Source organism: Ursus maritimus, unplaced genomic scaffold (assembly GCF_017311325.1).
Source record: "Ursus maritimus isolate PB19 unplaced genomic scaffold, ASM1731132v1 scaffold_35, whole genome shotgun sequence".
NCBI classification, from domain to species: Eukaryota; Metazoa; Chordata; class Mammalia; order Carnivora; family Ursidae; genus Ursus; species Ursus maritimus.
In genome coordinates this window covers 499,180-514,034 of record NW_024426119.1, presented here as the reverse complement: position 1 = coordinate 514,034, position 14,855 = coordinate 499,180, and the positions used below count along the sequence as shown (strand labels likewise).

Below are 14,855 nucleotides of genomic sequence, written 5' to 3'. Positions count from 1 at the left end.
CATGAAACTCGCACCACAGGGTTGTGACAAACGGGGTGGAAACTCGCACCACAGGGGTTGTGACAAACGGGAGTGGACCAGCTGCTACAAGCAGCTCACCGAGGCACTGTATATTTTATAAATATCTTTTAATTGCAGTATTTGATTTCAAGAATATAATGCAGTTCCTCAAATATCACACTAGTCAACAGCTGATTAACATTTAAAAGCACTAAGTTTTATGTCATTTAAACACAAAACTTGTAACTGAGTCCTCCCATATCAACTTATACTTTCAAAGAATTATTAGGTCCCACTACCTAATAAAGATAACACAAAAAGAGAGTCATGCTATTTTCATTTAGTTCAAACTACAAAAGTACATCAAAAAATCTTTGTCCAAGAAAACTTTAGGAAGATAAACAATGTCATATGATTCTAAAACATCGGCTACTCTTTTGAAGACTACACCAGACTTACATCAATTATCATAACCATTATAGCTTTCATTAATTCCAAACTTACATCAATATTTAAATAATTATAGAAAATTACTTCAGGTATTTTACCAAAGTACAGTTTCTAATTATCATCAAAAACTTTTAAAGCAAACTTTTGCTATTTCATATTTTGAAGATTTGTGGAACGAAGCCATTACATACATTAGCTACATAAATTCTGATGAAGCAGAAATGATTAAATTATTAGACTACGATAACAAAAACATGGCCCTGGATCAATACTATCAGACATTATTAAAAGCCTCAAACATTAGGTTTATTTTGTTTCAATTGCTATATAGTTACCTTTAATTAATCTTTAAAGTTTATGAATAATAAAACAAAACAATCACAAAATACTTGAATATTTTAAAATGCTTAATTAGAAGGGTACTAGCAATTTTCTGTTGATCTGTTTTGCTGTTGTCTTAATAAGTTCAAACAAAACAAAACTATACCTGGCTAAATCACCAATGACTTTACAAATATTGCAGAGGATAAAGTTGTATTGTTCTTTAAAACATTTAAACGGATGTGAAAGCAAGCCAAACGTAAAGTGTGATCTTAAGTTGACAAAGACTAGGGAATTTTACCTAGTTAGTACAAAAACAGTAATATGCTATAGAATTCAGTAAGAGTAATCAGCGCATCCATTTGTAAGAAAATCCTCCTCCCTGGGGCACCTGGGTGGCTCAGTTGGTTGAGCTGTCCAACTCTTGGTTTCAGTTCAGGTCACGATCTCATGGAGACTGAGCCCTGGTGTTGGCCCCACAGTCAGCCGGGAGTCCACTTGAGACTCTCCCCCCCCGCCCCCCCCCCATACGCTTGGACGCTTGCATGTTCTCTCACTTTCACAAATAAATAAATCTTTAAAAGAAAAAAGGAAAAAGAAAATCCTCTCCCTTTATTCCATATGAAGATATAACAATCTGTATGGTTGTTTACAGCACAGGGTAATAGGTTGATTCTAGGTATAGGAGAATATTCACATTTTTAATACATATACATGAATGTGTGTGTGTATATTTATTTGCTTTACCTATCTCTGCTGCTATTATTCACCATTAATTATTTTTTCTCCATTTCTAGCATTACAAGACTTTCCTCCAGGACAGAATGCAATGATTATTTTTAAATTAAGAATACAGAATCTGGGTTGCCTGGGTGGCTCAGTTGGTTAAGCACCTGCCTTTGGCTCAGGTCATGATCTCAGGGTCCTGGAATCGAGTCCCAGGTCAGGCTCTCTGCTCAGTGGGGAGTCTGCTTGTCCAGCTCCCTCTGCCCCTCCCCACCACTTGTGCTCTCTCTCTTTCTCTCTCTCAAATAAATAACATCTTAAAAAAAAAAAGACATAATCTAAGAAAAATTATTTAGGTGTTAGAGAAAATTATTCAGTTAGAAGCACTTCATTAGGTGGACTTTCTGTAGAGAATATATTGAGAGTCAGGTTACTAGGAATTGATTTATTCAGATAGGGCTGAATCTTAAAAAACAAATCTTGGTTTTATACTGACTCGATATTCATAGTATTGCTTAATGTTATCAGTGTCAGAAATAAAGGATGACCTGATTTAGAAAATTATGTTTGATGGCTAGAATACACCAGAACATGAGTTGAAATTTTCTTCCTAATTACTTAAGATTATTTAAACACACCTTCATGTTTCCTTTTCGAAACAGAGAAATTGCTTTTCCTTATAAGCCCTCTTGCTAGCATTTTAAAAAAATTAGGTAATAATTAGCAAGGGTCAAAGAAAACAATGCTATACTAAGAATGCTTCAGAAGTAATTCTCAAATTTTTTTTTGGCTACTTCCAATTTCTCCACAGAAATTAATAACTGCTCAGAACATATAGCTTTAATAGGCAAAAAAGTTTTTCAGTTACCTTCAAGCTTGTCCAGTGTATGGAAAGTAGGAAACAATACACCCAGTATCAGTACATAGAGTTTGAATCCATTTACATTAAAGATATACATACACCCAGAAGAAAACCTGGAAAGAGATACATTGGTTCCTCTAGGTGGATGCGATTACAGATAATTTTCTTTTTATTATTCTATTTTCAAAAATAAGTATGAACTACTTTTGTAATTAAGAAACTTCCAGGGAAAAAAACCACTGTACCTTACATGATTCTCAATTATTTTAAGATAAAAGAAGAGAAACACAAAACACCTAAGAGATGTCCTAAATTACAAGCAAATGTATGTGTTTTACACATTACATGAAAATACCTTCTATTTGCATTCTATAGATGGTCCTCTCTTACATGGATCTTGTGTGAAATGTAGAAACTACACAACAGAAAAACAAATGTAACAAACTTTAAGAATCAAACACATTTTAGCTAAGGTTTTATCCTGTTGTAGCATGAACATTTATAAACCAATTTCCTAAAACAAAAAAGTGAGAGAAGAAAACTGGGTATTTTTATTCTAAAATTACACATTTTTAGTTATAACAAACAGCTTTGTATTATTCAATTACTTCCTTGATGTATGTCCAAAGATGCCACATCCCTGCATTAATTTGTAAGAATCAATGCCTACTGCCTGCCAGGCTTTGTGCTTGGTACTGGAGATGTGACAGAGAACACAGTCTCTGGCCTCGTGAAGTTACCAATCTAGCGGGGAAGACAGATAACAATTAGAAAACACTGATGTATCAGTAGTGTTAGGAGAACGGGGTTAAAATGAGGGTGTGCAGCAGATACCTCTAACAGTTTTAAGAGGTGTTTAAACTATATTTAAGCTGAGACCTGAATGGTAAGAAAATGATAAACGAGAACATGGGGAAGAACGTTCAGGCAAATAAAACATTTGCAAAGAATGTTTGCAGCATTTGCACTTTTCCCAGAAACTAAAACAAGTTCATTCTAGCTGAAGGACTGGAAGAGAGGAGGAGGTGTGGTCAACAGACTGTAAATCATACTGTTTACTCTAAGAGGCCTTAAGGAGTAAAATTTGTGCTTTATAGACTATTTGGGGGCAGCCTGTGTGGAGGATAGCATATAGAGATGCAGGACCAATGTCAGCAAGAGCAGCCGGGGGGCTGCTGGAATAGTGCAGGCTAAGTTAATGGCAGGACGTGGAGAGATACAGAAAGAGGAGAGAAATTGAGGGGGTTGCACCAACAGGATTTGATGAGTGATTTGGACATGATTCAAAGTTCTGCAGCTTGATAATTGCTGATATTAGGGCTATTCAGTGAGAATGGAAACCCAGGACCTAGCCAGAATACCTTGTGTCCCTGGGGGGTGGGAGTGAGGAGTGAGTAGGGTTAGTGGAGGGGAGTGGAAGTGGAGAATGAGGTCAATTCTGGATATACTGAATTTAGTATGTCTACAAGACATCCCAATGGAAGTTCCCAGTAGGCAATTGCATATATAACTTATGAGCTAAGAGATTTAGGGCAAGATATATATTTCAGAATGATAAACATACAGTTCAATGTTTTCACGACCTTTAAACAAGTCCATGTCAATTTGATCCACCAAAAAATGGCCTCCCGTCCACCCCCAAATGGGAACAATTAATGTTGATAGTAAAGGAAGCCATGAGAATAAACGATATTTTTCAGGGAACTGGTAGAGTGGGAAGAGACCTTAAAACAAAACCTTGAACGACGACATCTACGGGACAGGCAGAGAAGCCTTCAAAAGGAGACTGAAAAGCGAGTTGATTGTCCCCTTTACTGATTTCTAATCTATTCTAAGTAGAGGAACAGGAACCTGGGTGGCTAAGGGGAAAGACAGGCCTCTTCTAAACCTTTTCCAAGTTTTAGAATCTGCCTAAAAGTATCAACCTTCATTTTTCCTATTGTTGAGGCTAAACTACGTTGTACCAAAAGGAGCTGGGAGTGGACTGCAAGGCAAGGGAGGGGTGAATTAGGTGCTCATTCACCTATTTAATTTTATACAAAGGGCTAATGAAGTTTTTTTTCTTTCTCTTACTTTCTTTTTAAATCAAAGTAGAAAAGTAAATGAATGCTAAAACTCTGCTCCTGACTTCTGGAAGGTGAGGTCTAATTCTAATCCAGGCTCCATGTTGCAGGTTTGGCTGATAAATGCAACACAGTTAATTCTAGAAGCAAGTAATTCTGGCAATTCAGTGTATATTAGGACTCCTATGACAACTCTTTCTTACCCTAGAAAATACTTGGATCAACTCTTCTCGGCTTTGGTGTTAATTCATAATGCACAACAGTCTTGGCCAGGTCCAGGACATTAAAAAAAAAAAAAAATCCTGGTTTAAATCCAAATGGAAACACAGAATACTGTAAAGGATAAGAATCAATACTAGTTCAAATACTTGGATGTCCATCACCAGCAAAATGGACAAATACATGAGGGTATATTTCCACAACAGAGTATCACTCTGGAAGCAAATGAACTAGAGCCATATGTATAGACAGATATGAATCTTAAAAATATATTATTAAGCAAAATCCAGCAAGTTAGAGAAGGATGTGTAGTGTGACCCTATTTACATAAAAATTGTAAAACCCATAGGGGCATGACAAAGGCTGTATTTAGAACTGGAGGAGGGAAATAATGGGACAGGGGAAGGTACACACGGGATTTCAGTTGCATCTGTGATGCTTTATTTAAGGTGGGTCATATTTGTTATATTATAAACGATACTTTTACATTTTTTCTTTTGACCTTTATTACTTTTTTGAGGTATACCTTGTATAATAAATGGCGTATATGTGAAAAAAAATTCAATACTAGTTCAAATGTGTTTGGGGGCTGAATCCTCATCTAGACTCCTGACATCTCTTACTTGAAAACTGTAGCTCAGATAATAGTAATTGTTTATCAAAGCAATAATATATAAAAGCTTTGCTATAAAAATTACTGGTAGCTCTGGGGCTGCCCTTTCATAGAACTGGTACACAGTCACTGTCTTTTTTGTGTTTTATGATTACAGTCTGTAAGAGAAAATATTGTGGTGTATAATACTATGTTTTATTTGTACTTAATTTTTACTGATGCTTGATTTTAGCAGATGCTATTAAGTCAATGATCTGACCCAGAGAATACTATACTGACTACAATATTTTAAATATTATTTTAAGTACAGCACTGGAAAATACACTTGTTATACTGGGTATATAATATGCAGTATTTGTTTTTATTGTTATACTTGATGCTGTTGCTGAATCAAGCAAGCTATCTTACAAATTAGGAGCACAGAGTGTTTACAGATGATATTTTTATTCTATATTCTTGTTACAGAATAAACAAGGAGCGGGAATAGTTGGTCACAAAGTTTTATGACAATTTTCATAGTCAGAATTAGAAATTAAGGGAGAATGACTAGGAGTAAATAAATACCTACCAACAAATGTCCAGAGATATTATTTCCATTTTAAGTAATCCAGAAAATAAAAGTTTGTATTGAAAGATGAGTAGTGCGTCCAACTGGATCACTCCAGTTAAGTCAGTTGCTTATGATTTTTTTTCTTCTTTAAATCAACGAAGGCCAACTGATATTACCATCTTGCTCTTAAATAGGAAGAAAGATAACTGGGAATGACTGCTAAAATATTAACTTAAAATTTGCTTTTTCAAGCTCCTTGATTAATTTAAGTGACTATTTAAATATGATTCCTATTATCAGCATTTAATAGCTAATAATCATTTCTCAAATCTTCCATTAATGTTGTTAATTACATCAACAACTTGCCAAATACAGAAATGTTCGAAGTTGGCCTACTTCAAAGGCCAGAAATGTCTCTCTGAATCTACACGACTATTTTTTAAGATTACGGCATAACACGTATCAAGAATGTTCAAGGGCACTGAGATTTAATTTCTCAGTAGGCCTTAGAGTTTAGTGCTGATATTAATGATTCCCCAAAGTGGATACAGGATTTATATCCAAATCCTCACATCTCAGGATTCAAGTAAATTATCTGTGTCAATTACTTCTGAAATTACTGCCAAAAGATTAATTTTAAAACCCATCTGGTAATGCTCGTTTCCTTTTAATCCTTATTCTGATCATGACCACTGGTTACAAAATCCATTCACTTTATCTCCAGTAGAAGCAAATTACTTGATTATAACCCTCCATCACCTCAATAAATTTCCTGTCCCTAGACCTGCAAAGTCAGCACAGTCCAGTGCAGAGTCCCTAAGAAGGTAGAAGAGGTAAAAAGGCATAGAGACATCGGGTAGCCCCTCTGTTCTGTGCACTGCTTAGCAGCACAATAACAAATGAGCATGACAGGCAGCAAGTGTCCTAATCTGGGTCAATACAACAGCCAAATACTTGTAAACACTTTCTTTGGCTCTTTCTGGAGATCAAATCAACACTGTTCTGATTAAATAGCATGAGAGGGGCTTAATAGCAACCAAAATGTTCAACAACATTTACTTATCTAACATCTTTTATCCAAAAATCATACTAAAAATGATACTAATCGTAACTCAGTAACTGAGAAAGGTAGGTACTCATGTAAACTGCAAAGGCCAAGAACGGAAATTAGGAGTTGTGTGATACTGAACAGTACATGGGAGCTAAAGACTCTGCCGCCTTACACAGCACCGAGTACACTCTCTTTCAACAAACCCAAACTTAGACACAAGAACTCGGTGTTAACAGGATTTTTACCTTTTCTTGCTATGTTTTATTTGTATTTGTATCTAATTTTTACTGAAATTTATTGAAATTTGATTCTTAAAAGATACTATCTAGAAATGGTCTTACCCAGAGAAAATTATAGTGACACACTATTTTAGATATTACATTATGTTTAATTTAAATATTAGATTAAAAGTCCATAGTATCACATATATCAATTATTTAAGTTGTCTTTCCATTTAAAATGAAAGGTTTATGCTAAGCTATACGCATCATCTTCCTTGTGACTAAGAGCTGAATTGCGAGATACATACCCACGAGAAGTTGCAATCTGTAGCCACGAATAATTCTGTGTATGTGTACAAAGTTAATGAACCTATAAAAGCACTGAACTCCTATCCTTAGCCTCATTAGCACCATGCTCCAACTGAGTTAACTGGTTCAAAGTGTTAGATAAGACAGTGATAACTAAAGGAATAGGAACAAAGAAAGGTTCTATTTCATCATCTTAAGGTTTCACAGAGATGACGCAGGTTTACGATTCAATTTCCCACCTCCTGAAAAACAACTTCTTAAATAACTCAACTCTCAAATCACAGAGATGCAGTAATCTTAAATTATTTTAAAGACTTAAGAAACCAATTATTAAAACTGATGTTCACTGTGAGGAATACATAGCTATATGAAAATACAGCTACACAAAAAATAGAGCTCAGTGAAAGATAACATTTTTAAAGCAAGAAAGTTGCTTGGAACTGAGGGCTTCAGAGGGGAGGGGGGTGGGGGACTGGGACAGACCGGTGATGGGTAGTAAGGAGGGCACATATTGCATGGTGCACTGGGTGTTATACGCAACTAATGAATCATCGAACTTTACATCAGAAACCAGGGATGTACTGTATGGTGACTAACATAATAAAAAAAATTAAAATAAAAAATTTTTAAAAAGTTGCTTGGGATTCACATCAGTAGTGGCTAACTGGATAAATGCTAAAGATTTACATTCAAGTGCTTATAGGATTACTGCAGAGAAATTCAATTACTAAAAATCTTTACTCAGAGTGATGCCTCTCAGACTTATAAAGATGAGATGATACATAAACCACCAATAGTGGTAATTAAATCCCAATCACCTTCAAGATAAGATATGCAGCTGTTCAGAAGTGGGTTCACTGACACTAAAAATGGTATAAAAAAAAAAAAGACCTCATACAGTCTGCTGGCATTTCATACCAACCATTGGAGGAGGTAGTGAAGTGTTGGAATTTAGAATACCAGGTCAGCACTAACTGTAAACATTTCTAAAGCACTGTATGTAATTCTTTAAAACATTAGTAGTGAAAAAGGATTAGAACTGATATAAAAGCAGAATTTAAAAAAGCAAAAAATAGAAATATTTAGTGAATTTACTCAAATGAAGAAAGCTTAAATGATACAGAACTGAAAATATTAGGAATCTATACACAATAAAAAGTGAATATAAATTAGCTAATTCCATGGACATCTCTAGTTAAGCATTCATACAAATACATATTCACCTTTTTCTTTTATATAGGAATAACACATACATACATGACACAATGATTCTGGCAAAAAAAAAATCAGAGATACTAAAAATATTCTCAAGTTTTAAAAATGGTATGGAGTAAGTTTTAACAACATTCTACATGAGTGGAAACCCCTGATTTAATTCCATGATTTTATCATGCCAGAAGCATGGTTGGTTTTAATTTTTTTAAACAGGTATTGGTATCATACACATTGGCTTATCAATAATTAAGGCATTTGTATACACAGTATCTCAGTGTGGACAAACTTTTAGTATTGATTATTTGCTATGACATTTTAAACTTGCAAAGTCTTTTCAAAATAAGAAAATAGCTGCACACATTTAAGTGTTTTCTTATAAAACACAATCTTCAAAAAAGTCACGATGATTGGTCTTTGTGATTCCTACTAATAAGTCCTGTCTTCTTTTTGACATAGTATAAATTATATTCTTATGCAGGATTGCTTTAAGACCCAGTAGTTCTTAAACAATGTTACCAAATAACCATATAAATCCCAAGTGCAGCAAAGACGAAGAATCTTCAGAGTGCACTTTCACCTCATTGAAGCTGAAGCTGCTCCTTTTGGATATTTTTCCACTTCAATGTGAAGTAGATTGTCAGGGTTTCGTTAGTGGTTTCATATGTGGCTTTTTAAAGAAAAAAAAAAAAGGGTTTTGATTTCTTCCACAGTTCACAGTTCTCAGATGAGAGACTTTTTTTTTTTTATGGAAATCTTAGTCTGGGGACGTTCTGAATAATCAAATGCTCTTTAGCAGATGAAGTCTGTCAATGCAACTGTAATAAATAAGCATCTACATCCTTAGAAAACAAAACAAAAACACTTCATTAGCTGGTACAGGAAATACACATATGCATACCCCACTTTCTTCTCCCTTCTTGTCACTTGGTGTGCTTTAGCTTCCTTCTGTGACCTTCCGAGGGTAAAACATGTGTCCTACTGAACGGTTCTAGCTGCACGTTGTTGAGCATAGCGTCCAGCACACAGTACACGCGCGACAAATGTCTGTTAGGTGCTGAGTGAATGTTCTGGCTCTGTAATCAAACAACTCTGCTTTTATAGCTAAGCAAGGTCATTAAAACCATTCCCAGCAATCCCTTCAGTGCATATACACTCTAGGCCGGCCTGATGGCAGCCTTTCTGATTTCTACCCTTGAAAAATTACAACTGACGGCTTAATACTGTAAAGGAGGTTTTATCACAATTTAAGGAACTTCACAGAACTTTTTAAATCACTCAATATTGTCTTCAATAATAAATACAGTATCTAAGGTCATAATCACAATAAAGCCTCTCTCTTTGTAAGAAATTGTAATTGAAAGCAAATTTCTAAGGAGACAGTATTTTTTCAGTACTACTAACAAGAATGCAAGGTGCCTCCAGAACAAGGTGACATATAATACACGCTCTCGATCAATTTTTTATCAACTTTTACTTCATTTCCCCCCGTTACTGAAAGAACAAACTAAAACAACAAAAAACTGGAAATTGGTATTTGTTTATGAGATTTTCATCATTAAGAATTCTACAGAGTAAAATTATACCCAGTGGTCACACACTTGTTTGATCCATCATTTTGCTTCTTTTCTTGAAGGTATCCAAGGAGAATTTCACAACTAAGTCCATAACATAATACCTCTTACTTAGGATACTGTATTTTTTAAACTAAAGAATGCTTGTATATTTCTGAGTAATGCCCATTTATGATAGCAGTATGCCCAGTAAAAGGGTGCAAATATTTCTTAACAGTGATTTTTTTCCTCCTGCAATTATATTTTAACTACCAATGATTTCTGGAGTTTAAATATTAAAATCCAAATTAGCAATGCACCTTTTCCCTTAAGAGATAAGAAAATAAAGAACAATGTCAAATTCACACTGTGATTTGAAAATTTACTTTCGCAAAAGCATGACATTAGAAAAAGCCAAGTAAAAAATAATACCCTGAAACCATTTGATTACATTCTTCACCCCTTGCTTCCTGAGTGTCACTGTTTTTCGGATGCCTTCCTAACCTGGGTTCTTAACCCTTTCTCTAATTGGAGTTAGTTCATTAAATTCCCTCTAGCACATCATTTCCACAGCTGCATCTGAAACACATTCAATGGCTAATTCCTGTGTTTCTTCCAAAGTCATATTCATATTGAGAGGACCTTAAGCATATATAAATACGAAACTGACTTTAGGCCTTATTAGAATAGTACTGTATTGGATATTTGAAAGACTTCATTTATAAATGCATAATACTAATATATTATTTCTAATATTTAATTAAGTTTAAATAGAGATTTTAAGCTTAAGTTTTTAAGCTTCAGTGTAGATTACCTTGGCTATATTACCAGTATATCCTGGAACCAAAGTAAGATGGTTTTCCTGTTCCCATAAGCCACTTAATTGTTGTTTTAAAATCTGAATATTTCTATGAGAAAAGAAGAAAGAACGCAAATATAAGAATATGGACTTAGTAAATACACTTAACACAGTTTTTAAATTTTTTAAGTATTTATCAGGAGAAATTGTACCACTGGAAATCAAGCAACTCTTTAAAATAATACTTGCCAACTATGGAAGTTAAAGATTACTTATTTGTTAAAGCAGGAAAGAAAACTAGGCATTTGGAGCATTTGGACAACCTGGTCTTAGGTATGAAGTAGGAAATTTTTGAGAGCCTAGAGAGAAAATCTTTAGGAAGACTTGGGAGATGTTTTTTTGCAGCTTCATGATAATCTGGTTCATCTGGTAGAATACTCACACATTTTTACATCAAGGTAATATTCAAATTATGATGATTATAGTACAGTTTTTAGAGTTATAACCATCCACATTGGATTCTCAGGTTAATGTCTAGGTAGTCAAAAGACCTATAGGATGCAGGATGCTTCCATCCCTATGCCTCAATATTTAACCCACCAAAAGCCATCTCTTTTCTTTCTCCCTTATTCATTATAAGAGGTCTGAGGGTTAAATCACTATTGTGCTTTTTCCTTCTAAAATGAAGTGTAAGGTTCTGCCAGGGAGGGGGCAGTTACTGGGCTCTGGAATTCAACTTCCATGTGTAATTTCACATGTGAACACTATTCCAATTTAATATTTCTCTGAAAATGAAGAAAATACATTATTATTTAATGATGATCATGGAATAGAATTATCACCTAGTTTAATCAAACTGCTTTTCTGAAAAAAATTTTTATTAGACTGAGTTTATTTTTAAAGATATACTCACCCATCATTTATAATTTCTGTTGTGGATGATAGTTCTGACCACCACCTTTTTATGACTGCTTGAAGCCAGTTTAAACCAACTATTATATATCTGAAATGACATTTTGTTACAGAATTCAAGTGTTTTCACCCAACAAGCCTTTACAAAAAAAGATACATACTCTGCCCCCACCTCAAAAAGCACATACACACACTGATCTTTCCCCTTTAAAAATTTTATTTCACTACTTTCAAAAGCTATATTTTATGTAAGTTGTTTATAGATGCTTTTGTAATTATTCTTTAATCATTTCGTATTCTTTTCTTAATTGGGCTACAAGCTCCTTGAAAACAGAAACCATGCATGTCTCATGGAACTCAGTCTACCACTACGCACTCACAAGAAACAAAACCAAGGATGTTGAAAGAGAAAAATGAACTGAGAGTCACATTAGCACTTACTCTTCAAATTTGCTTTTAAGTAGGGACTTTACTAGAGGCAACAAATCTACACAGCAGCCAAGTGAGATGTACTGTTTTTCTTCCTGTAAACTAAAATAAATACAAAGTTGTAAAAATATGAACAGTCATTTGTCCTCCTTCAAACTTACTTTTTTTCTGAAACATATTCTTTTTTTTACCTATTGGTGAGCACAGGAAGGCAATCCACAACAACTCCAAGGTCTTCTATCCTGTGGGTACAAAACGGTTTGGAGAGCTGATTTTCTTATTTATAACCTTCACACTGCTTTTGAGAAATTTACTCATTCAGCAAATAATCTGAGTCTCTAGGATGAGCCAGGTGCTGGGGATGCAACACTAAACAGGAGATAGCACTTGTATTTCAGAGTGTGTGTGGGGGGATGGGGTGTGGAAGGAGGCAGACAGATAACAAGCAAAATATATACAGCAAGTTGATGGTAGCAAGTGGTACGGAAAAAATAAAATAGGAGAGACAGGGAGTGAAGAAATATGTATTTTTAAATAAGGTGGAAAGGGTAGGCCTCATTAAGATAATATTGGAGAAGTGGGGTGTCTGGTTGGCTCAGATGGTTAAGCACCCAACTTTTGATTTTGGCTCAGGTCATGATTTCAGGAATGTGAGATCTAGCCCCATGTGGGGCTCTGAGCACAAAGCCTGCTCAAAAAATCTCTCTCTCCCTCTCTGCCCACCTGTTACCACCCCCACCTTTCCCCCCCATCCCACGCTCCCCGCCTGCCCCCACTCTGGGGCGGGGGGGGGGGGGGGGGGGCGGAGATAATGTTTGAGAAGAGTCTTGAATATACTGAGGAAAGCCATGCTTAAAATTTTGACTCAAAGGGGATTTTTAAAAGGTTACTTTCCCCATACTGGTATCTCCTAGTTTTATACATAAGAATCTTAAAGAAGGTAATAGCTTTGTTCAATATGATGAAACAGATGATTTTCTGTATTTTGGTTACTCTTAGACTGGTGATAAATGTAATTTAAACTATATTGTTGCTACTGAAGCTAAAGTCAAGAAGTTTACAATTTTAGCCAGTATAACATAAAAAAAAAGAGGCAAATCAAGATAAAACATGGAAATTACTTTAACTGAATAAAAGCATAAAAGGCCACACTTACCTCACCAAATAAGCTACAAGTTCACTTATACTTCTCTTTCTCCAGAATGTTAAAGCTACATTCAATCTTAAATTCCTGCTGAACAAAACCTGTGCCATTGTTTCATGGTCCTGAGAAACCTGAAAGGCAGTAATCTAATTTGTTAAAAAGCACACTGAAGAAGCGCCTGGGTGGCTCAGTCAGCCATTAAGCGTCTGCCTTCGGCTCAGGGCGTGATCCCGGAGTCCTGGGATCGAGCCCCGCATCGGGCTCCCTGTTCTGCTGGGAACCTGCTTCTCCCTCTCCCACTCCCCCTGCTTGTGTTCCCTCTCTCGCTGGCTGCCTCTCTGTCAAATAAATAAATAAAATCTTAAAAAAAAAAAAAAAGCACACTGAAACATGACATGAAACCATTTTTTTCCAATTAAATTATTCTGGTAGACATATTTTAAAATTATGCAGAGGTGACTCCTTTCACTGACCCCACAAAAGGAATGTTGCAGTTGAACATAGTAAACAAATGATCTGAATAAATTTAGACTTGTTTCTTTTTTATCAATACTTTTTATTTGCTACCATTTTCTTTTTAAATCTCAATAATTTGTAAAATAAATTATTTTTAACTCACTTACAAATTTAGGATTTAATTTATTATGTGGATTAAAGGAAAAGGTAAATATATGCAGGCTTGTCATTATCAACTGAATAACACGAGAAAGGAATCAAAAAATTCAGTTCCATAACCAGTATTTAAATTCATTCACTCATTTTTTTTAATAAAGGGAATATGTTCCTATTGAAACACTTCCCAGAAGTAATTACAGTTAATAGACTGGCATGTATCTTTCCAAACCATTTTCTAGACATACAAATTAGATAGATATAAAATTAAAATATTAATATCTGTATTTTTGAAAACCTTGTTTTTCACTTATATATTATAAGGATTTTAATGTCAAAACATAGATCAACCTCATTTTCAAAAAACAATTATATTGTCTCCAGTTGTTATATACCATAATTTATTTAGATTGATTCTGATTTTTCCCTATTAAAACTACGCATCAGTGGAGATCCTTATGTATGCAAATATGTACACTTGTACAAATATTTCGGTAAGATTAATTTTAGAACCACTAGAACAACTAGATCCATTTTTTTTAAACAACAGATTAAGATATAATTCACATACCATAAAACTTAACCACTTAAAATGTACAATTTGGTAGTTTTTAGTATATCTGTGGATTGTACAACCATCACCACAATCAATTTTAAAATCAGTATTTTCATCATCCCTAAGAGAAACCCTAAACTCCATTCTCCTTTCTTTCCAGCCCCTGGCAACCATTAATCTATTTTTTGTCTCTGTGACTTTACCTAGTCTAGGCAGTTCATATAAATTGAATTATACAATATGTGGCCTTTTT

General features: G+C 34.7%; 1 protein-coding gene across 2 annotated transcripts in view; it reads right to left on the bottom strand.

Annotated features, from left to right (window-relative positions):
• Positions 1-5,596: 5,596 nt before the first annotated feature.
• KATNBL1 (katanin regulatory subunit B1 like 1) overlaps positions 5,597-14,855 on the bottom strand; it is a 41,001-nt gene continuing 31,742 nt past the window's right edge. Inside the window, exons 5-10 of one of the 2 annotated variants that reach the window (XM_040620424.1) lie at positions 13,447-13,565; positions 12,482-12,532; positions 12,303-12,392; positions 11,863-11,952; positions 10,965-11,058; positions 5,597-9,439 (exon numbers count right to left, since the gene is read on the bottom strand). In XM_040620424.1, coding sequence (XP_040476358.1) covers positions 9,407-9,439; positions 10,965-11,058; positions 11,863-11,952; positions 12,303-12,392; positions 12,482-12,532; positions 13,447-13,565 — 477 coding nt within the window. In that variant the 3' untranslated portion in view covers positions 5,597-9,406. The remainder of the gene's footprint in view (positions 9,440-10,964; positions 11,059-11,862; positions 11,953-12,302; positions 12,393-12,481; positions 12,533-13,446; positions 13,566-14,855) is intronic. The other variant, XM_040620425.1, reaches the window with a different exon arrangement.